Raw genomic sequence first — 23,396 nt, forward strand, 5'->3', positions numbered from 1 at the left:
CTCCTACACTGTGTGTAGTTCTTAATATCGTACACTGTATGTAGTTCTCAGTACTCCTACACTGTGTGCAGTTCTCAGTGCTCCTTTACTGTGTGCAGTTCTCAGTGCTCCTACACTGTATGTAGTTCTCAGTACTCCTACACTGTGTGCAGTTCTCATTGCTCCTACACTGTGTGCAGTACTCTTACACTGTGTGTAGTTCTTAATATCGTACACTGTATGTAGTTCTCAGTACTCCTACACTGTGTGCAGTTCTCAGTACTCCTACACTGTGTGCAGTTCTCAGTGCTCCTACACTGTGTGTAGTTCTTAGTGATCCTACACTGTGTGTAGTTCTCAGTACTCCTACACTGTGTGCAGTTCTCAGTGCTCCTACACTGTGTGTAGTTCTCAGTGCTCCTACACTGTATGTTGTTCTCAGTACTCCTACACTGTGTGCAGTTCTCAGTGCTCCTACACTGTGTGTAGTTCTCAGTGCTCCTACACTGTATGTAGTTCTCAGTGCTCCTACACTGTATGTAGTTCTCAGTACTCCTACACTGTGTGCAGTTCTCAGTACTCCTACACTGTGTGCAGTTCTCAGTGCTCCTACACTGTGTGTAGTTATCAGTGCTCCTACACTGTGTGTAGTTCTCAGTGTTCCTACACTGTACTCACCTAGTTGTACTCACCTAGTTGATGTTGCAGGGGTCGAGTCCAAGCTCCTGGCCCCGCCTCTTCACTGGTCGCTACTTGGTCACTCTCCCTGAACCATGAGCTTTATCGTACCTCTGCTTAAAGCTATGTATGGATCCTGCCTCCACTACATCGCTTCCCAAACTATTCCACTTCCTGACTACTCTGTGGCTGAAGAAATACTTCCTAACATCCCTGTGATTCATCTGTGTCTTCAGCTTCTAACTGTGTCCCCTTGTTACTGTGTCCAGTCTCTGGAACATCCTGTCTTTGTCCACCTTGTCAATTCCTCTCAGTATTTTGTAAGTCGTTATCATGTCCTCCCTATCTCTCCTGTCCTCCAGTGTCGTCAGGTTGATTTCCCTTAACCTCTCCTCGTAGGACATACCTCTTAGCTCTGGGACTAGTCTTGTTGCAAACCTTTGCACTTTCTCTAGTTTCTTTACGTGCTTGGCTAGGTGTGGGTTCCAAACTGGTGCCGCATACTCCAATATGGGCCTAACGTACACGGTGTACAGGGTCCTGAACGATTCCTTATTAAGATGTCGGAATGCTGTTCTGAGGTTTGCTAGGCGCCCATATGCTGCAGCAGTTATTTGGTTTATGTGCGCTTCAGGAGATGTACCTGGTGTTATGCTCACCCCAAGATCTTTTTTCCTTGATTGAGGTTTGTAGTTTCTGGCCCCCTAGACCGTACTCCGTCTGCGGTCTTCTTTGCCCTTCCCCAATCTTCGTGACTTTGCACTTGGTGGGATTGAACTCCAGGAGCCAATTGCTGGACCAGGTCTGCAGCCTGTCCAGATTCCTTTGTAGTTCTGCCTGGTCTTCGATCGAATGAATTCTTCTCATCAACTTCACGTCATCTGCAAACAGGGACACCTCAGAGTCTATTCCTTCCGTCATGTCGTTCACAAATACCAGAAACAGCACTGGTCCTAGGACTGACCCCTGTGGGACCCCGCTGGTCACAGGTGCCCACTCTCACACCTCGCCACGTACCATTACTGTGTGCAGTTCTCAGTGCTCCTACACTGTGTGCAGTTCTCAGTACTCCTACACTGTGTGCAGCTCTCAGTGCTCCTACACTGTGTGCAGTTCTCAGTGCTCCTACACTGTGTGCAGTTCTCAGTGCTCCTACACTGTGTGCAGTTCTCAGTGCTCCTACACTGTGTGCAGTTCTCAGTGCTCCTACACTGTGTGCAGTTCTCAGTGCTCCTTTACTGTGTGCAGTTCTCAGTGCTCCTACACTGTATGTAGTTCTCAGTACTCCTACACTGTGTGCAGTTCTCATTGCTCCTACACTGTGTGCAGTACTCTTACACTGTGTGTAGTTCTTAATATCGTACACTGTATGTAGTTCTCAGTACTCCTACACTGTGTGCAGTTCTCAGTACTCCTACACTGTGTGCAGTTCTCAGTGCTCCTACACTGTGTGTAGTTCTTAGTGATCCTACACTGTGTGTAGTTCTCAGTACTCCTACACTGTGTGCAGTTCTCAGTGCTCCTACACTGTGTGTAGTTCTCAGTGCTCCTACACTGTATGTTGTTCTCAGTACTCCTACACTGTGTGCAGTTCTCAGTGCTCCTACACTGTGTGTAGTTCTCAGTGCTCCTACACTGTATGTAGTTCTCAGTGCTCCTACACTGTATGTAGTTCTCAGTACTCCTACACTGTGTGCAGTTCTCAGTACTCCTACACTGTGTGCAGTTCTCAGTGCTCCTACACTGTGTGTAGTTATCAGTGCTCCTACACTGTGTGTAGTTCTCAGTGTTCCTACACTGTACTCACCTAGTTGTACTCACCTAGTTGATGTTGCAGGGGTCGAGTCCAAGCTCCTGGCCCCGCCTCTTCACTGGTCGCTACTTGGTCACTCTCCCTGAACCATGAGCTTTATCGTACCTCTGCTTAAAGCTATGTATGGATCCTGCCTCCACTACATCGCTTCCCAAACTATTCCACTTCCTGACTACTCTGTGGCTGAAGAAATACTTCCTAACATCCCTGTGATTCATCTGTGTCTTCAGCTTCTAACTGTGTCCCCTTGTTACTGTGTCCAGTCTCTGGAACATCCTGTCTTTGTCCACCTTGTCAATTCCTCTCAGTATTTTGTAAGTCGTTATCATGTCCTCCCTATCTCTCCTGTCCTCCAGTGTCGTCAGGTTGATTTCCCTTAACCTCTCCTCGTAGGACATACCTCTTAGCTCTGGGACTAGTCTTGTTGCAAACCTTTGCACTTTCTCTAGTTTCTTTACGTGCTTGGCTAGGTGTGGGTTCCAAACTGGTGCCGCATACTCCAATATGGGCCTAACGTACACGGTGTACAGGGTCCTGAACGATTCCTTATTAAGATGTCGGAATGCTGTTCTGAGGTTTGCTAGGCGCCCATATGCTGCAGCAGTTATTTGGTTTATGTGCGCTTCAGGAGATGTACCTGGTGTTATGCTCACCCCAAGATCTTTTTTCCTTGATTGAGGTTTGTAGTTTCTGGCCCCCTAGACCGTACTCCGTCTGCGGTCTTCTTTGCCCTTCCCCAATCTTCGTGACTTTGCACTTGGTGGGATTGAACTCCAGGAGCCAATTGCTGGACCAGGTCTGCAGCCTGTCCAGATTCCTTTGTAGTTCTGCCTGGTCTTCGATCGAATGAATTCTTCTCATCAACTTCACGTCATCTGCAAACAGGGACACCTCAGAGTCTATTCCTTCCGTCATGTCGTTCACAAATACCAGAAACAGCACTGGTCCTAGGACTGACCCCTGTGGGACCCCGCTGGTCACAGGTGCCCACTCTCACACCTCGCCACGTACCATTACTGTGTGCAGTTCTCAGTGCTCCTACACTGTGTGCAGTTCTCAGTACTCCTACACTGTGTGCAGCTCTCAGTGCTCCTACACTGTGTGCAGTTCTCAGTGCTCCTACACTGTGTGCAGTTCTCAGTGCTCCTACACTGTGTGCAGTTCTCAGTGCTCCTACACTGTGTGCAGTTCTCAGTGCTCCTACACTGTGTGCAGTTCTCAGTGCTCCTTTACTGTGTGCAGTTCTCAGTGCTCCTACACTGTATGTAGTTCTCAGTACTCCTACACTGTGTGCAGTTCTCATTGCTCCTACACTGTGTGCAGTACTCTTACACTGTGTGTAGTTCTTAATATCGTACACTGTATGTAGTTCTCAGTACTCCTACACTGTGTGCAGTTCTCAGTACTCCTACACTGTGTGCAGTTCTCAGTGCTCCTACACTGTGTGTAGTTCTTAGTGATCCTACACTGTGTGTAGTTCTCAGTACTCCTACACTGTGTGCAGTTCTCAGTGCTCCTACACTGTGTGTAGTTCTCAGTGCTCCTACACTGTATGTTGTTCTCAGTACTCCTACACTGTGTGCAGTTCTCAGTGCTCCTACACTGTGTGTAGTTCTCAGTGCTCCTACACTGTATGTAGTTCTCAGTGCTCCTACACTGTATGTAGTTCTCAGTACTCCTACACTGTGTGCAGTTCTCAGTACTCCTACACTGTGTGCAGTTCTCAGTGCTCCTACACTGTGTGTAGTTATCAGTGCTCCTACACTGTGTGTAGTTCTCAGTGTTCCTACACTGTACTCACCTAGTTGTACTCACCTAGTTGATGTTGCAGGGGTCGAGTCCAAGCTCCTGGCCCCGCCTCTTCACTGGTCGCTACTTGGTCACTCTCCCTGAACCATGAGCTTTATCGTACCTCTGCTTAAAGCTATGTATGGATCCTGCCTCCACTACATCGCTTCCCAAACTATTCCACTTCCTGACTACTCTGTGGCTGAAGAAATACTTCCTAACATCCCTGTGATTCATCTGTGTCTTCAGCTTCTAACTGTGTCCCCTTGTTACTGTGTCCAGTCTCTGGAACATCCTGTCTTTGTCCACCTTGTCAATTCCTCTCAGTATTTTGTAAGTCGTTATCATGTCCTCCCTATCTCTCCTGTCCTCCAGTGTCGTCAGGTTGATTTCCCTTAACCTCTCCTCGTAGGACATACCTCTTAGCTCTGGGACTAGTCTTGTTGCAAACCTTTGCACTTTCTCTAGTTTCTTTACGTGCTTGGCTAGGTGTGGGTTCCAAACTGGTGCCGCATACTCCAATATGGGCCTAACGTACACGGTGTACAGGGTCCTGAACGATTCCTTATTAAGATGTCGGAATGCTGTTCTGAGGTTTGCTAGGCGCCCATATGCTGCAGCAGTTATTTGGTTTATGTGCGCTTCAGGAGATGTACCTGGTGTTATGCTCACCCCAAGATCTTTTTTCCTTGATTGAGGTTTGTAGTTTCTGGCCCCCTAGACCGTACTCCGTCTGCGGTCTTCTTTGCCCTTCCCCAATCTTCGTGACTTTGCACTTGGTGGGATTGAACTCCAGGAGCCAATTGCTGGACCAGGTCTGCAGCCTGTCCAGATTCCTTTGTAGTTCTGCCTGGTCTTCGATCGAATGAATTCTTCTCATCAACTTCACGTCATCTGCAAACAGGGACACCTCAGAGTCTATTCCTTCCGTCATGTCGTTCACAAATACCAGAAACAGCACTGGTCCTAGGACTGACCCCTGTGGGACCCCGCTGGTCACAGGTGCCCACTCTCACACCTCGCCACGTACCATTACTGTGTGCAGTTCTCAGTGCTCCTACACTGTGTGCAGTTCTCAGTACTCCTACACTGTGTGCAGCTCTCAGTGCTCCTACACTGTGTGCAGTTCTCAGTGCTCCTACACTGTGTGCAGTTCTCAGTGCTCCTACACTGTGTGCAGTTCTCAGTGCTCCTACACTGTGTTCAGTTCTCAGTGCTCTTACACTGTGTGCAGTTCTCAGTGTTCTTACACTGTGTGTAGTTCTTAGCGAACCTACACTGTGTGCAGTTCTCAGTACTCCTATAGTCTTTAGTTTTCAGTGCTCCTACACTGTGTAGCTTTTATTGCTCCTATACTGAGTGAGCATAAGTCTTAGCGCTCCTTCACTGTGTGAGTGTAGCGCATAGTGCTACTACACATAGAGGGGCTGATAGTGCGTTTTGACGCTCCTATCCACAGAAGGGGGGAACACAAGCTGCTCCATCGTCAGTGTGGAGGGAACAAAACATGGGATTATTGGTGGGTGGTGTCAAGTGGCGCCACCACAGCTGTCAGGGTGTGTCAGGTGTCAGCCGCCTTGTGTCATGCAGGACACTATCCCTGCCCTCGTCTGCCACTCTCACATACCACCCCACCATGACTATACTTTCTCCAGCCTACTATGCGACCCACCCCCCACACATATTGCACTTACACTTACACACACACAGTGTGTGTGTGTGTGTACGCACCTAGTTGTGGTTGCAGTGGTCAAGTCATAGCTCCTGACCCCGCCTCTTCACTGGTCGCTGCTGGGTCACTCTCCCTGAACCATGAGCTTTATCATACCTCTGTTCTGCTCTGCTCTGCTCTGTGTGTGTACTCACCTATTTGTACTCACCTATTTGTGGTTGCAGGGGTCGAGTCCTAGCTCCTGGCCCCGCCTCTTCACCGGTTGCTACTAGGCCCTCTCTCTCCCCGCTCCATGAACTTTATCAAACCTCGTCTTAAAACTGTGTATGGTTCCTGCCTCCACTACGTCATTTTCTAGGCTATTCCACTGCCTTACAACTCTATGACTGAAGAAATACTTCCTACTATCTCTCTGACTCATTTGTGTCTTCAACTTCCAATTGTGGCCTCTTGTTTCTGTGTCCCCTCCCTGGAACATCCTGTCTTTGTCCACCTTGTCTATTCCACGCAGTATTTTATATGTCGTTATCATGTCTCCCCTGACCCTCCTGTCCTCCAGTGTCGTCAGGCCGATTTCCCTTAATCTTTCTTCATAGGACATTCCCCTTAGCTCTGGAACTAACCTTGTCGCAAACCTTTGTACTTTCTCTAGTTTCTTGACGTGCTTTATCAAGTGCGGGTTCCAAACAGGTGCTGCATACTCCAGTATGGGCCTGACATACACGGTGTACAGTGTCTTGAATGATTCTTTACTAAGGTATCGGAATGCTGTTCTCAGGTTTGCCAGGCGCCCATATGCTGCAGCAGTTATCTGATTGATGTGTGCTTCCGGAGACATGCTCGGTGTTATACTCACCCCAAGATCTTTCTCCTTGAGTGAGGTTTGCAGTCTTTGGCCACCTAGCCTATACTCTGTCTGTGGTCTTCTGTGCCCTTCCCCTATCTTCATGACTTTGCATTTGGCAGGATTAAATTCGAGAAGCCATTTGCTGGACCAGGTGTCCAGTCTGTCCAGGTCTCTTTGAAGTCCTGCCTGGTCCTCATCAGATTTAATTCTCCTCATTAACTTCACATCATCTGCAAACAGGGACACTTCTGAGTCTAACCCTTCCGTCATGTCGTTCACATATACCAAAAATAGCACTGGTCCTAGGACCGACCCCTGTGGGACCCCGCTCGTCACAGGTGCCCACTGTGATACATCATTACGTACCATGACTCGTTATTGCCTCCCTGTCAGGTATTCTCTGATCCATTGCAGTGCCCTTCCTGTTATATGCGCCTGATGCTCTAGCTTCTGCACTAATCTCTTGTGAGGAACTGTGTCAAAGGCCTTCTTGCAGTCCAAGAAGATGCAATCAACCCACCCCTCTCTCTCGTGTCTTACTTCTGTTATTTTATCATAAAACTCCAGAAGGTTTGTGACACAGGATTTGCCTTCCGTGAATCCGTGCTGGTTGGCATTTATACTCCTGTTCCGTTCCAGGTGCTCCACCACTCTCCTCCTGATAATCTTCTCCATAATTTTGCATACTATACACGTCAATGACACAGGTCTATAGTTTAGTGCCTCTTTTCTGTCTCCTTTTTTAAAAATGGGAACTACATTTGCCGTCTTCCATACCTCAGGTAGTTGCCCAGTTTCCAGGGATGTGTTGAAGATTGTGGTAAGTGGCATGCACAACATATCTGCTCCCTCTCTAAGGACCCACGGGGAGATGTCTGGTCCCATTGCCTTTGAGGTATCGATGTCCCTTAGCAGTTTCTTCACCTCCTCCTCATCTGTATGTATGTCGTCCAACACTTGTTGGTGTATTCCTTGCTGGTGTCCCCATCTGGTCTGTCCCCCCAGAGTCCTTCCTGTCTCTACTGTAAATACTTCCTTAAATCTCGTGTTGAGCTCCTCACAAACCTCTTGATCGTTTCTTGTGAGTTCTCCACCTTCTTTCCTCAGCCTTATGGGCTCTGGTGGGCTCTGGTGGCCTGGTGGCTAACGCTCTCGCTTCACACAGCGAGGGCCTGGGTTCGATTCCTAGCCAGAGTAGAAACATTGGACGTGTTTCTTTCCACCTGTTGTCTATGTTCCCCATCAGTAAAATGGGTACCTGGGTGTTAGTCGACTGGTGTGGGTCGCATCCTGGGACACTGACCTAATTTGCCCGAAATGCAGAGCATAACAAGGGAGTTTCTATACAGTAGTATGTCATTGTTGTCAGCTAGGACTGTATACCATGTACTTGTAGTAAATAAAGATATTATTATTATTATTATTATTATTATCACCTGGTCCTTGACTGTTGTCTTCCTCCTAATGTGGCTATACAGCAGTTTCGGGTCAGATTTGACTTTCGATGCTATGTCGTTTTCATACTGTCGCTGGGCCTCCCTCCTTATCTGTGCATACTCGTTTCTGGCTCTTCTACTAATCTCCTTGTTTTCCTGGGTCCTATGCCTCCTGTACCTTTTCCATTCTCTGTTGCACTTAGTTTTTGCCTCCCTACACCTTCGGGTAAACCAAGGACTCGTTTTGGTCTTAGTATTATTTCTGTTTCCCTTGGGAACAAAACTTTCCTCTGCCTCCTTGCACTTTGTTGCCACATATTCCATCATCTCGTTTACTGATTTTCCTACCATTTCTCTGTCCCACTGAACCTCCTGCAGGAAGTTTCTCATACCTGTGTAGTCCCCCCTTTTATAGTTTGGCCTGTCCCCTTCAGTTCCTGTTACCTTCTCCACTTGTAACTCTACTATATAGTCAAAACTCAGAACCACATGATCGCTAGCTCCAAGGGGCCTCTCGTAAGTGATGTCCTCAATGTCTGAACTGCTCAGGGTGAACACAAGATCCAATCTTGCTGGCTCATCCTCCCCTCTCTCTCTGGTTGTGTCCCTGACATGTTGATGCATGAGGTTTTCAAGTACCACATCCATCATCTTGGCTCTCCATGTTTCGGGACCCCCATGTGGCTCCAGGTTTTCCCAGTCGATCTCCCTGTGGTTGAAATCACCCATTACCAGTAACTTTGCTCTGCTCGAGTGAGCTCTTCTTGCCACCTCAGCCAGTGTGTCCACCATCACCCTGTTGTTTTCTTCGTACTCCTCTCTTGGCCTCCTGCAGTTCTGTGGTGGGTTATACATCACTCCAATGACTACTTTATGTTCTCCGGACTGAATTGTACCTACAATGTAGTCTCTTTCTCCAATCATGTCCATGCCTTCCATTTCCTCAAATCCCCATCGGTGTTTTATGAGCAGTGCAACCCCTCCTCCCCCTCTACTCCTTCTATCTTTCCTCAGGATCTGATATCCTGTTGGGAAGATTGTGTCTGTTATTGTCTCAGCGAGTTTTGTTTCTGTGACTGCTATGATGTCTGGGGATTTTTCACTGATTCTTTCGTTCCACTCCTCATGTTTATTCGTTATTCCATCCGCGTTTGTGTACCAAACCTTTAGTTTCTTTTCTATCATTGTGGTCATGCAAGAATATTGGGGTTGGGGGAGCGAGAGCCTTGGTGGGGGCCTATATGGGGCTGTGGTGTAGGTGGGGTTTGTGTTGATGGGGGTGGGGTCAGAATGCCCATAAGGGACAGCTGTTGGGGTGAGGTTTGTGATATGGGGGTTGGTGGCAGAGGGAACAGTGAGTGGGTTGTAGTATAGGTTGCTCAGTTGCGTTGGGAATGTCGCGGGTGGAGTCTTTTGGTGGGAGATTCTGTGGGGTGTGTTTGCCCTTCCTCCTGTGTCTGGGTCCTGCTCATTTTCATTGCTTCTTGTTCCTCCTTGCGTCTCTGTACCCTCTCTTTCAGTGTAGTCCTTTCTTCTTGTGTTCTGTCGCAGTCGAGGTATACTCTCTGGTACCCCTCTTTGTCCCTCAGTCTTGCTTTCTCTTGCAGAATCCTGGTTCAAACTGATTCTTCCTTGAAAGTTACTCTGACAGGCCGTATCCTTCCACTCGCAAACCACCCAATGTGGTGTGGAGACAGTGGAGAAGCTAGGGATTACATAGTAGGAACACTTCAGTCTGGAGGTCCCAAGGTGGTAATTGCAGTGATGTATAACCCACCACAGAACAGCAAGAGGCCAAGGCAAGAGTATGATGAGAGTAATAGAGTGATGGTTGACACACTGGCTGAAGTGGCCAGAAGGGCTCTTGTGAGCAGGGCAAAGCTACTGATCATGGGTGACTTCAACCACAAGGAAATCGATTGGGAGAACTTGGAGCCACATGGGGGCCAAGAAACGTGGAGGGCTAAGATGTTGGAGGTGATACTGGAAAATTTCATGTACCAACACATAAGGGATACTACCAGAGAGAGAGGAGAGGATGAACCAGCGAGACTGGACCTAGTATTCACCTTGAGTATTGCAGATATTGAGGACAGCACATATGAAAAACCCCTTGGGGCCAGTGATCATGTGGTTTTAGGATTCGAATACACAGTAGAGTTACAATTGTAGGGGGGAGAAGGAAGAGCGGACGAATAAAGCCAAACTACAAGAAGGGTGACTGTGCGGGAATGAAGTTCTCTACCCCACTGAACGGGGTTCAGTGGGGTAGAGAACTGGCAGGGAAGTCAGTAAACGAGATGATGGAATATGTGACAACAATTTGCAAGGAAGCTGAGGAGAGGTTTGTACCCAAGGATAACAGGAATAATGAAAAACCAGGATGAGCCCGTGGTTCACCCAAGGGTGCAGTGAGGCCAAAACCAAGTGTGCTAGGGAATGGAAGAAGCATAAAAGGCAAAGGACCCAGGGGAATAAGGAGAGCAGTCATAGAGCCAGATATGAATATGCACAGGTAAGAAGGCAGGCCCAATGACAGTATGTAAATGTCATAGCAGCGAAAGCCAAATCTGACCCGAAGCTGTTGTACAGCCACATCAAGAGAAGAACAACAGTCAAGAACCAGGTAATCAGGCTAAGGAAGGAAGGAGAGATCACAAGAAACAAGCAAGAAGTACATGAGGAACTCAACATGAGATTCAAAGAAGTGTTCACAGAGGAGACAGAAGGGGCTCCAGAAAGATGGAGAGGTGGGGTACACCACCCAGTGTTGGACACAATACATACAACCAAAGAAGAAGTGAACAGGCTCCTGAGCGAGCTAGACACCTCAAAGGCGATGGGGCTGGATAACATCTCTCCATGGGTCCTGAGAGAGGGTGCAGAGGCACTGTGTGTACCCCTAACAACAATATTCATCACATCTATCGAAACAGGAAAATTACCTGAGATATGGAAGACAGCAAATGTGATCCAATTTTTAAAAAAGGAGACAGACAAGAAGCACTAAACTATAGACCAGTGTCACTGACATGTATAGTATGCAAAGTCATGGAGAAGATTGGTGGAACACCTAGAAAGAAATGAGCTTATCAACAACAACCAACATGGTTTCAGGGATGGCAAATCCTATGTCACAAACCTACTGGAGTTCTATGACAGGGTGACAGCAGTAAGACAAGAGAGAGAGGGATGGGTAGATTGCATTTTCTTGGACTGTAAGAAGGTGTTTAACACAGTTTTACACAAGAGATTAGTGCAAAAACTGGAGGATCAGGCAGGGATAACAGGGAAGGCACTACAATGGATCAGGGAATACCTGTCAGGAAGACAGCAGCAAGTCATGGTACGAGACGAGGTGTCAAAGTGGGCGCCTGTGATGAGTGGGGTTCCACAGGGGTCCTAGGACCAGTGCTGTTTCTAGTATTCGTGAATGACATGGCGGAAGGAGTAGTCTCCAAAGTGTCCCTGTTTGCAGATGATGTGAACTTGTTGAGAAGGATTCAATCGGACGAGGACCAGGCAGAACTACAAAGGGATCTGGACAGGCTGCAGGCCTGGTCCAGCAATTTTCTCCTGGAGTTCAACCCCACCAAGTGCAAAGTAATGAAGATTGGGGAAGGGCAAAGAAGACCGCAGACAGAGTACAGTCTAGGCCTGGTGGCCTGGTGGTTCGGCCCGGTGGCCTGGTGGCTAAAGCTCCCGCTTCACACACGGAGGGCCCGGGTTCGATTCCCGGTGGGTGGAAACATTTCGACACGTTTCCTTACACCTGTTGTCCTGTTCACCTAGCAGCAAATAGGTACCTGGGTGTTAGTCGACTGGTGTGGGTCGCATCCTGGGGGACAAGATTAAGGACCCCAATGGAAATAAGTTAGACAGTCCTCGATGACGCACTGACTTTCTTGGGTTATCCTGGGTGGCTAACCCTCCGGGGTTAAAAATCCGAACGAAATCTTATCTTATCTTATCTTATCTATCTCTTAGGGGGTCAGAGACTAACAAACCTCACTCAAGGATATAGATCTTGGGGTGAGTATAACACGAGGCATATCTGAGGCACATATCAACCAAATAACTGCTGCAGCATATGGGCGCCTAGCAAACGTAAGAACAGCATTCCGCCATCTTAGTAAGGAATTGTTCAGGACCCTGTACACTGTGTATTTTAGGCCCATATTGGAGTATGTGGCACCAGTTTGGAACCCACATCTAGCCAAGCATGTAAAGAGACTAGAGAAAGTGCAAAGGGTTGCAACAAGACTAGTCCCGGAACTGAGAGGTATGTCCTACAAGGAGAGGTTAAGGGAAGTCGACCTGACGACACTGGAGGACAGGAGAGATAGAGATAGGGGGGACATGATAATGACATATAAAATACTGAGAGGAATTGACAAGGTGGATAGAGACAGAATGTTTCAGAGATGGGACACAGCAACAAGGGGACACAGTTGGAACTTGAAGACACAGATAAATCACAGGGATGTTAGGAAGTATTTCTTCAGCCACAGAGTAGTCAGGAAGTGGAATACGTAGTTTGGGAAGCGATGTAGTGGAGGCAGGATCCATACATAGCTTTAAGCAGAGGTATGACAAAGCTCAAGGTTCAGGGAGAGTGACCTAGTAGCAACCAGTGAAGAGGCGGGGCCAGCAGCTCGGACTCAACCCCTGCAACGTCAACTAGGTGAGCACACACACACACACACACACACACACACACACACACACACACACACACACACACACACACACACACACACACACACACATACATGCACACACACAGTTTTGTAATAAAGTAGCAGAAGTAAGACACGAGAGGGAGGGGTGGGTTGATTGCATTTTCTTGGACTGCAAGAAGGCCTTCGACACAGTTGCGCACAAGAGATTAATGGAGAAACTAGAGAATCAGGCACGTATAACGGGAAGGGGACTGCAATGGATAAGAGAATACCTGACAGGGAGGTAACAGTGAGTAATGGTACGTGACGAGGTATCACAGTGGGCACCTGTGACAAGCGGGGTCCCACAGGGGTTGGTCCTACGACCAGAGCTATTTTTGGTACTATATGTGAATGACATGTTGGAAGGGATAGACTCAGAGGTGTCCCTGTTCGCAGATGATGTGAAGTTAATGAGGAGAATTAAATCAGATGAGGATCAGGCAGGATTTCAAAGTGACATGGACAGGCTGGACACCTGGTCCAGCAACTGGCTTCTCGAATTTAACCCTGCCAAATGCAAAGTCATGAAGATAAGAGAAGGGCAGAGAAGACTGCAGACAGAGTATAGGCTAGGTGGCCAAAGACTGCAAACCTTGCTCAAGGAGAAAGATCTTGGGATGAGTATAACACCGAGTATGTCTCCGAAAGCTTTGGCATGCTGCTCTTACATGTATTTTTTTGTACCTCTGTATGTATGCTAAATTTCTAAATAAATAAATAAATAAATAAATAAATAAATAAAGCACACATCAACTAGACAACTGCTGCAGCATATGGGCGCCTGGCAAACCTGAGATTAGCGTTCTGATACCTAAGTAAGGAATCTTTCAAGGCGCTGTACACTGTGTACATCAAGCCCATACTGGAGTATGCAGCACCAGTTTGGAACGCACACTGGGTCAAGCACGATAAGAAATTAGAGAAAGTGCAAAGGTTTGCAACAGAGTTAGTTCCAGAGCTAAGGGGAATGTCCTGTGAAGAAAGGTTAAGGGAAATCGGCCTGACGACATTGGAAGACAGGAGGGTTATGGGAGACATGATAATGACATACTTAATACTGCGTGGAATAGGCAAAGTGGACAGAGACAGGATGTTCCAGAGAGGGGACACAGAAACAAGGGGTCACTCTTGGAAGGTGAAGACTCAGACGAATCACAGGGATGTTAGGAAGTATTTCTTCAGTCATAGAGTTTTCAGGAAGTGGAACAGTCTGGCGAGTGATGTAGTGGAGGCAGGAACCATACATAGCTTTAAGACAAGGTATGATAAAGCTCATGGAGCCGGGAGTGAGAGGACCTAGTAGCATTTAGTGAAGAGGCAGGGCCAGGAGCTGAGTCTTGACCCTGCAACTACAGTTAGGTGAGTACACACACACACACACACACACACACACACACACACACATATACAACAGGCCTATTGTCTTATTGATATGTGCCTATGAGAAAATGGTAACTAACACAGTAGCAGCCAGTGAAGAGGCAGGGCCAGGAGCTATGAATCGATCCCTGCAACCACAACTAGGTGAGTACACACACACACACACACACACACACACACACACACACACACACACACACACACACACACACACACACACACACACACACACACACACACACACATACACACACACACACACACACATCTCCCCATGGGTCCTTAGAGAAGGAGCAGAGATGCTGTGCGTGCCCCTAACCACAATCTTCAATACATCCCTTGAAACTGGGCAACTACCTGAGAAATGGAAGACAGCAAATGTAGTCCCCATATTTAAGAAAGGAAACAGAAATGAGGCACTAAACTACAGACCTGTGTCTCTGACATGTATTGTGTGCAAAGTCATGGAGAAGATTATCAGGAGGAGAGTGGTGGAACACCTGGAACGGAACAAGATTAGAAATGAAAACCAGCATGGGTTCATGGAAGGCAAATCCTGTGTCACAAACCTTCTGGAGTTTTATGACAAGGTAACAGAAGTAAGACACGAGAGAGAGGGGTGGGTTGATTGCATTTTCCTAGACTGCAGGAAGGCCTTTGACACAATTCTCCACAAGAGATTAGTGCAGAAGCTGGAGGATCAGGCGCATATAACAGGGAGGGCACTGCAATGGATCAGGGAATACCTGACAGGGAGGCAACAACGAGTCATGGTACGTGAAGAGGTATCACAGTGGGCGCCTGTGATGAGCGGGGTCCCACAGGGGTCAGCTCTAGGACCAGTGCTATTTTTGATATATGCGAACGACATGATGGAAGGAATAGACTCTGAAGTGTCCCTATTCGCAGATGATGTGAAGTTGATGAGAAGAATTAAATCGGATGAGGATGAGGCAGGACTGCAAAGAGACCTGGACAGGCTGGACATGTGGTCCAGAAACTGGCTTCTCGAATTCAACCCTGCCAAATGCAAAGTCATGAAGATTGGGGAGGGGCAAAGAAGACCGCAGACAGAGTATAGGCTAGGTGGACAAAGACTACAGACCTCACTCAGGGAGAAAGACCTCGAGGTGACCATAACACCGAGCACGTCACCGGAGGCACACATCAACCAAATAACTGCTGCAGAATATGGGCGCCTGGCGAACCTGAGAATAGCGTTCCGATACCTTAATAAAGAATCGTTCAAGACACTGTACACTGTGTATGTTAGGCCCATACTGGAGTATGCAGCACCAGTCTGGAACCCACACCTGGTCAAGCACATCAAGAAGTTAGAGAAAGTACAAAGGTTTGCAACAAGGCTAGTCCCAGAGCTCAGGGGAATGTCATACGAGGAAAGGTTGAGGGAAATCGGACTGACGACACTGGAGGACAGAAGGGTCAGGGGAGACATGATAACGACATACAAGATACTGCGGGGAATAGACAAGGTGGACAGAGATAGGATGTTCCAGAGAGGGAACACAGGGACAAGGGGTCACAACTGGAAGCTGAAGACTCAGACGAGTCACAGGGACGTTAGGAAGTATTTCTTCAGTCATAGAGTCGTCAGGAAGTGGAATAGCCTAGCTAGTGAAGTAGTGGAGGCAGGAACCATACATAGTTTTAAGAAGAGGTATGACAAAGCTCAGGAAGCAGAGAGGGAGAGGACCTAGTAGCGATCAGTGAAGAGGCGGGGCCAGGAGCTGAGTCTCGACCCCTGCAACCACAATTAGGTGAGTACAATTAGGTGAGTACACACACACACACAAAAAAGTCCTTTTCTATGACGACCCCTACCCCACCAGATTTATATACCCCCCAGGTTATCCTATTTTACTCTAACCTCTCTAAATAACCAAACCACCTCAACAACCCTTCTTCAGCCCTCTGTGTTTTAATATTGCCAGAATGGAAATAATTTTCAGTAATAATGGAGGCATTGTTGTATTACGTATTTCATGTAAACTACATTATTTCTGCAACATGCAGAAATACATATTATCATTTTTCTTTTTTGCTTTAGACTGTGCAGAGGGTGTGTGTGGAAAGAGCAATTGTACCCTACAGAAGTATGCCCCTGGGTACTCCTGTGTCTGTCACCCAGGATATTACGGACAAAACTGTCAGTACCACAATCCGTGTGTTCCCGTCAACCCCTGCAAGCACTTTGGTAAGCTCATTCAGTACCTTTGTAGTTAATTTAATACAGTAGTTTTATTATGCACTTCACAACCATCCTGTGAGAGCTGGTCCAGAAAGATGACAGGCTTGTAATGGGTCACCTCCTCCTCCTCCTATTTCTTCTAATCCTCCTCCTCTCAAAAACACTGAACCTGTAAGAATCATACTGTACCTGGGGGAATGGGAGGGGTGGGAATAATTCCATGGATCAAGAGCCTTTCACCAGCATCAGGCCACCCTTTGCCTTTTACCCTTGTAAAGAAATAATTTCAGAATAATAATTTACTTCATCGTCTACACCACAAAAAAAGCTGCTCAGTCTGTACATATTTTTTTATTTATTTATTTATTTCCAATTTGAGCACACAGATTATAATTGAAGGCTGCTCCTCAGTGGAAATCAGACATTTAATATTTTACAATACCTACACCACAGAATAAAGAGGTAATCCTTGGGCTGATTGTTGTTTTGCAATACATGAGCGAAAATAATATGTTTTTGACACATCAGATCCAGTCACCGCTTAGTATTGTTGCCTGGTAACAGCATAGGCAAGACCACAGCAGAGTAAGACTAAATTATACTATGCTATTTCAGTTTGGGTTAGGTGATAAGATAACATAAGATAAGTTAGTTTAATATCTTTATTATGCACCCCATACCCATCCTGTGGGCGGTAGTCAAAAGATTACAAAGGTACATAATGGGTCCAGGGACTGGACCCCAAAGTTATGATAGCTGAACTAGTTACAAAGGTAATGAACTCCAGGTAGATCTGGTCACAATCATGACAAGTTACAAAGGTAATGAATCAGCCTCACTCCTATACATGGTTACAGTCATGAACAAATTACAGTGGAACCTCAAAAATCGAACGTATCACATATCGAACGTTTCGAAAATAGGGCCATTTTTTCGGACAAACTGTGTCCCTATTATCGAACACGCCCCTATTTTCGGACTGCCGGGTACGGGACCTGTCTGCCGCCCGCGTCCCCACACAGGCGCCATGAGCAGTCTAGCTTTGTTTATGCTTGAGTGAACACTAACCTGTGCTCTCATTCACGCATTTTACGATTATTTCGTTGTGTTTAGTGCTTGTTGGACTGTGAAATAAGCTGCCATGGGCCCAAAGAAACTTGCTAATGGTACCCCTGTGGTAAAGAAAGTGAGAAACACCATAGATGTGAAGAAGGAAATAATACAGAAGTATGAGAGTGGTGCGAGACTTGTTGAGATTGCCAGGATGTATGGGAAAAACAAGTCGACCATCGGTTCTATCCTGTCAAAGAAAGAATAAATCAAGGAAGCTGATGTTGCGAAAGGTGTTAATATAGGGAGTGGATGAGGTGCCTTCTTCAAAGATTAAGGAGATTTGTGGCAAGTGGAATGATGTCCAAGTGTTTGTGCAGAAGTACCACTCTGAGCAAGCTGAAACAAGCCATCTTTGCAACAAGTTCAGTGACAGAACCATGTCCCATTTTAGGGAAATGTTAAAGAGGCGCCAGAAACAGAGGACTGTGGACAGTTATTTTGTGAGACGGGTCCAGTGACTCTCAAGCTGGTCCTAGTGGCATTAAAAGACAGAGAAGGGAAGTAACCCCAGAGAGGGCTTTACCTGAAGTCCTCATGGAGGGGGATTCTCCTTCCAAACACTAACCCCAACTCCCTCTCTCCTTCTCCCTATCTTCCAGATGCCATCACCAGTCTTCAATAAAGGTAAGTAAAAATGTTATTTTATATGTATTACTATACATAATTAAAAACTATAGTATGTTGTATGTAAAACTGTAATTAATCTCTATAAAATGTATTTTTTGTGTGAATATTTTTGGGTTTCAGGAACGGATTAATTGTATTTCCATTATTTCTTATGGGAAATATTGCTTTGAATTTCAGACTTTTCGAATTTAGAACTAGCTCCTAGAATGGATTAAGTTCGATTTTTGAGGCTCCACTGTACAAAGTAATGAGCCACTGATACGTCCACACCTGGTCACAATTGTAATGAGTTATAAATACAAATATTAAGTGGGTCATACACCCACACTAGCACGCGCGCACACACATACACACATGTGGGCGCACGCACAGACATATGCACACGAGCGTACAAATATGATAAGATAAGATTTAGTTTGGATTTTTAACCCTGGAGGGTTAGCCACCCAGGATAACCCAAGAAAGGCAGTGCATCATTGAGGGACTGTCTCATTTCCATTGGGGTCCCCAATCTTGTACCCCAGGATGTGACCCACACCAGTTGACTAACACCCATGTGCCTATTTGTTGCTAGGTGAAGAGGACAACAGGTTTAAGGAAATGTTTCCACCCTGCTGGGAATTGAACCCGGGCCCTCTTTGTGTGGGTTTCATTAGGTGTGATGACAATTCTTAACGTTTGCACAAGACAGTATCTCGAGTGAAAAACTGACTTAGTGTTGTACACCTTAAAATATAATTAGTCACTGAAATCTGCCAAGGAGCAGTCCTCAATTATTATCTATTTATTTATATTAGGCAAGTGTCAGAATGCTTCTGATGGGTCATACACATGTGACTGTCTACGAGGATTTTATGGCCCTAACTGCTATGAGATTGATCCCTGCACTGCTATCTCTTCCAATCCCTGCAGTAATGGAGGAACTTGCATCAGGTATGTTATGCAAAGTCATACATTTGATATTACAGTAGTTAAAACTCACTAAATATATGATAATTCTAGAATTTGCATATGGCTTAAAGAAAATGGGTGCTACTTTAGCTAGCCTAACCTAGGTTAGGTTAGTGTAAATGTGCTGGTAGACCGCATGCTAAAGTAGCACCAGAAAATGTATACAGGGCACTAAGAATAAGAATAGAAAAAGTTTTGCAAAGGATTTAACATGCCATGAATGTTTCTTTCTCCTGACATGAACAGTATTTCTAATTATTGTAAAATAAGAATTGTACTTTGGAGTTTTTTCTCTTTTTGCTTTCTAGGTAAAAAAATTGTGCTTGATTTTAAGTGCGAAGGCAAATGACTGAGTTGTGTGCCTGTTTATTGTAGGATAGTAGTCTAAAAAAAATTGTCATTATATTTGTGTAGTTTCATTTTAGTGTCTGAGTGCTGATTCTTTTAAGATGCTGTAAAATCCCATGGGATGTAAATGTTTTGTATGATTTTTAGGGATTTTTAATATTTAAAGTTTTTTTTATTTAAAGTTTTTTCTTGATAACTTGCCATCTTTGTCTAATAATAAATGCTCCACCCATAGCTATAATTCTTCCATGGACAATTTTTTTTCTTTCATTTGTGCAACATCTGTGGACTATTATCTAACATCTTATCTACAAATATTATTTATTATCTTATTTTTTTATGTTTCACCCAAACTCAGCTGCCTGTATCCAGAACAGCTTCCTCTGACCCTTTTGCTGTACCTCACTATAACTTATTTCCTTTTATTTTAACCTTGCTTTTAGGTTGGTGTTTGAGTCTACTGTTAGAGAGCCATAAAAACTAAATACAGTTGACCCTTGAATGATGTGGGGGTTAGGGGCACCAACCTTCCCGTGTAATCGAAAATCCTCATATAACTTTGGACTCCTCAAAAACCTAACTACTAATAGCATACCGCTAACCAGAAGCATTACTGATAACGTAAACAGTCGATTAACACATATTTGTATATTATATGTATTATATTCAATTCAAAGTTTATTCTCTATAATGATTACAATGCTGAGTTTACAGAATTTGGTTATTGTGTGGTTTACATATAGTAAAATAATAACTACAGAGGGTACCAGTAGAACACCTAGCATGGCTAGGCATTTCGGGCAGACTTAGATTAATTCTTAAATTTAAAATATTACAAATTATGAGGTAAGTTGGTATTATGGCTAAGTGACTAAATACTAGTTTGTGAGTTTAGCAATGTGAATGCTTTTATTTTGGCACAATACATAGCTTCAGTATTGGAGTATCACAGGCCAACTTATGACTAGTTAGGATTCATTATTTTAAGATTGAGAGTGATATTTCTGTTTATGGTCAAATGGGTGAGTGAGTGTAAGTGTGAACCACCAGGTGGTATTTGCTGTATATGCTGTATATGCTGTATTATTATAAAGTAAGCTAGAGAAAAGAAAATGTTATTAAGAAAATCATAAGAAAGAGAAAATACATTTACAGTACTGTGCTGTATTTACCAGTACTGTAAGTTTACATCATCTGTTTACAATATAAATCATCTGTCTGTCAGCACCTGCATCATTTTTGATGTCTAGTGTTAGTAATACATTTAACATCTACGGTGATTTGTATCATATAAGACAGTATTGATGCAGGTACTGAGAGACAGATGATTTATCTTTGTGAAAAAGAAATTCATTATTTATTCATGATTTAATACTGCATCTTCACGTTTGTTTATATTTCTGTCAACTGTGAATGGAACACGTATGATCTGTATTAATAATTTTTTTTTATTAACACATCGGCCACCTCCCACCAAGGCAGGGTGGCCCAAAAAAGAAAAACTTGTATCATTCCCTCCATCACTTTCTTGCCAGAGGCACACTTACAGTACAGTTATAAAACTGCAACATTAACACCCCTCCTTCAGAGTGCAAACACTGTATTATTATTATTATTATTATTATTATTACAGTGGACCCCCGGTTAACGATATTTTTTCACTGACCGAATTTATTCCCATAAGGAATATTGTGAAGTAGATTAGTCCATTTCAGACCCCCAAACATACACGTACAAACGCACTTACATAAATACACTTACATAATTGGTCGCATTCGGAGGTAATCGTTATGCGGGGGTCCACTGTATTATTATTATTATTATTATTATTATTATTATTATTATTATTATTATTATTATTAGCAGTAGCAGAAATGTTTGATTCTTCACTGTGCTCGAGAGTAAACACATGATGTCACCTTCCAATACCTGTCCGAATAGCCATTCTAATATGCAGTCATGGATGGGTTTACATTATTTATACTGTAGTTTAATAGCAAATAATGAACAAACAAAACACTCACCACACAGTGGTGGGAGGGCTGGCTGCCAGTTGCTGGGGTCGGAGGGAGGGTAGTAGGGACTCCTGGAGGTAAACTTAAATATGATTTGGCGGCTGGGAATTTGGCGGTTGGGAATTCGCGAATGTGTGAAGTCCGCGAAAGTTGAAAACATGAATGTTGAGGGAGGCCTGTACTTCCCATCTCCAGGACTCTAGTCTGGCATGCTGGTTTCCCTGAATCCCTTCATAAATGTTACCTTGCTCACACTCCAACAGCACGTCAAGTCCTAAAAACAATGGCCCCATTCACTCCTATCTAACAAGCTCACACATGCTTGTTGGAAGTCCAAGCCCCATGCCCACAAAACCTCCTTTACCCCCTCTCTCCTTCCAGCCTTTCCTAGGCCGACCACTACCCCACCTTTCCTATGCTACAGATTTATACACTCTCGAAGGCATTCTGTTTTATTTTGTTCTCTCTACATGTCCAAACCACCTCAGCAACCCCTCCTCAGCCCTCTGGATAATAGTTTTGGTAATCCTGCACCTTCTCCTAATTTCCAAACTATGAATTCTCTGCATTATATTCACACCACACATTGCTCTCAGACATGACATCTCCAATGTCTCCAGCCTTCTCCTTGTTTCAACATCCACCACCCATGTTTCACACCTATACAAGTGCACTGGCATAAATATACTCTTATACATTCCCTTCTTTGCTTCCATGGACAAATTTCTTTGTCTCCACAGACTTCTAAGTGCACCACTCACCATTTTCCCCTCATCAGTTCTATGATTCACCTCATCTTTCATAGACCCATCTGCTGACATATCCACTCCTAACTATCTGAATACATTTATTTATTTATTTATTTAGTAATTTTAGCATACATACAGAGGTACAAAAAAATACAGGTAAGAGCAGCATGCCAAAGCCACTTATATGCATAGCATTACGGGCAGGCTTAAAATTAACTTAAGATTAACTAAGCAATGATGAAATCAGTGATAAAACATTATTGTAAACAGATAACTATAAAGCACAAATGAGTATTACAAAGACAGGTCATATGGTTGCATGCATTGCTGTACATTCAGTAGAATGGAGTATATTCTGTTAGGTAGTGTATTTAAAAAATAACAAAGTTAGATTGGGTCCTAGGTTTAACATTTATGTGATATAATTGTGAGAAACATTTAAGATATACAATTTATAAGGTTCAGTTATTCAGTATTTATTTGGTTTTGGGTGAGTAAGTGATCTTTGAGAAGAGACTTGAATTTATAAACAGGTAGTGTTTCTTTTATATTTACAGGTAATGAATTCCAGATTTTAGGGCCTTTTATGTGCATTGAGTTTTTGCATAGCGTGAGATGGACACGAGGAACATCAAAGAGTGATCTGTGCCTTGTGTTATGGTCATGTGTTCTGTTGAGGTTGGCAAGGAGATGTTTGAGGGGAGGGTTAATATCAGAGTTAAGTGTTCTATGTATGTAATAGGTGCAATAATAAGTATGGATGTTTTGTATGGTGAGTAGGTTGAGTGTATTGAATATTGGTGGAGTGTGCTGCCTGTAGTGAGAATTTGTTATCATTCTAACTGCAGCCTTTTGTTGGGTAATTAGTGGTCTGAGATGGTTAATTGTTGTTGAGCCCCATGCACAAATTCCATATGTGAGATAGGGGTAAATAAGAGAGTGATAAAGGGCCAGGAGGGCTGACTGTGGAGCATATTACCGTATCTTCGATAGTATGCCTACAGTCTTGGAAATTTTCTTAGAAATTTGTTGTATATGTGTATGAAATTTGAGTCTATTATCAAGGT

At 44.7% G+C, this 23,396-nt stretch overlaps 1 protein-coding gene across 3 annotated transcripts in view; it reads left to right on the top strand.

The window, feature by feature from the left end:
* Positions 1–23,396, top strand: part of LOC128686359 (uncharacterized) — a 552,092-nt gene that overhangs the window by 327,620 nt on the left and 201,076 nt on the right. For all 3 annotated transcript variants that reach the window (XM_070085880.1, XM_070085883.1, XM_070085882.1), the window contains exons 8-9: positions 16,386–16,532; positions 19,064–19,199. In XM_070085880.1, coding sequence (XP_069941981.1) covers positions 16,386–16,532; positions 19,064–19,199 — 283 coding nt within the window. The remainder of the gene's footprint in view (positions 1–16,385; positions 16,533–19,063; positions 19,200–23,396) is intronic.

Source organism: Cherax quadricarinatus, chromosome 17 (genome assembly GCF_038502225.1).
Source record: "Cherax quadricarinatus isolate ZL_2023a chromosome 17, ASM3850222v1, whole genome shotgun sequence".
In the NCBI taxonomy this organism is placed as follows: domain Eukaryota; kingdom Metazoa; phylum Arthropoda; class Malacostraca; order Decapoda; family Parastacidae; genus Cherax; species Cherax quadricarinatus.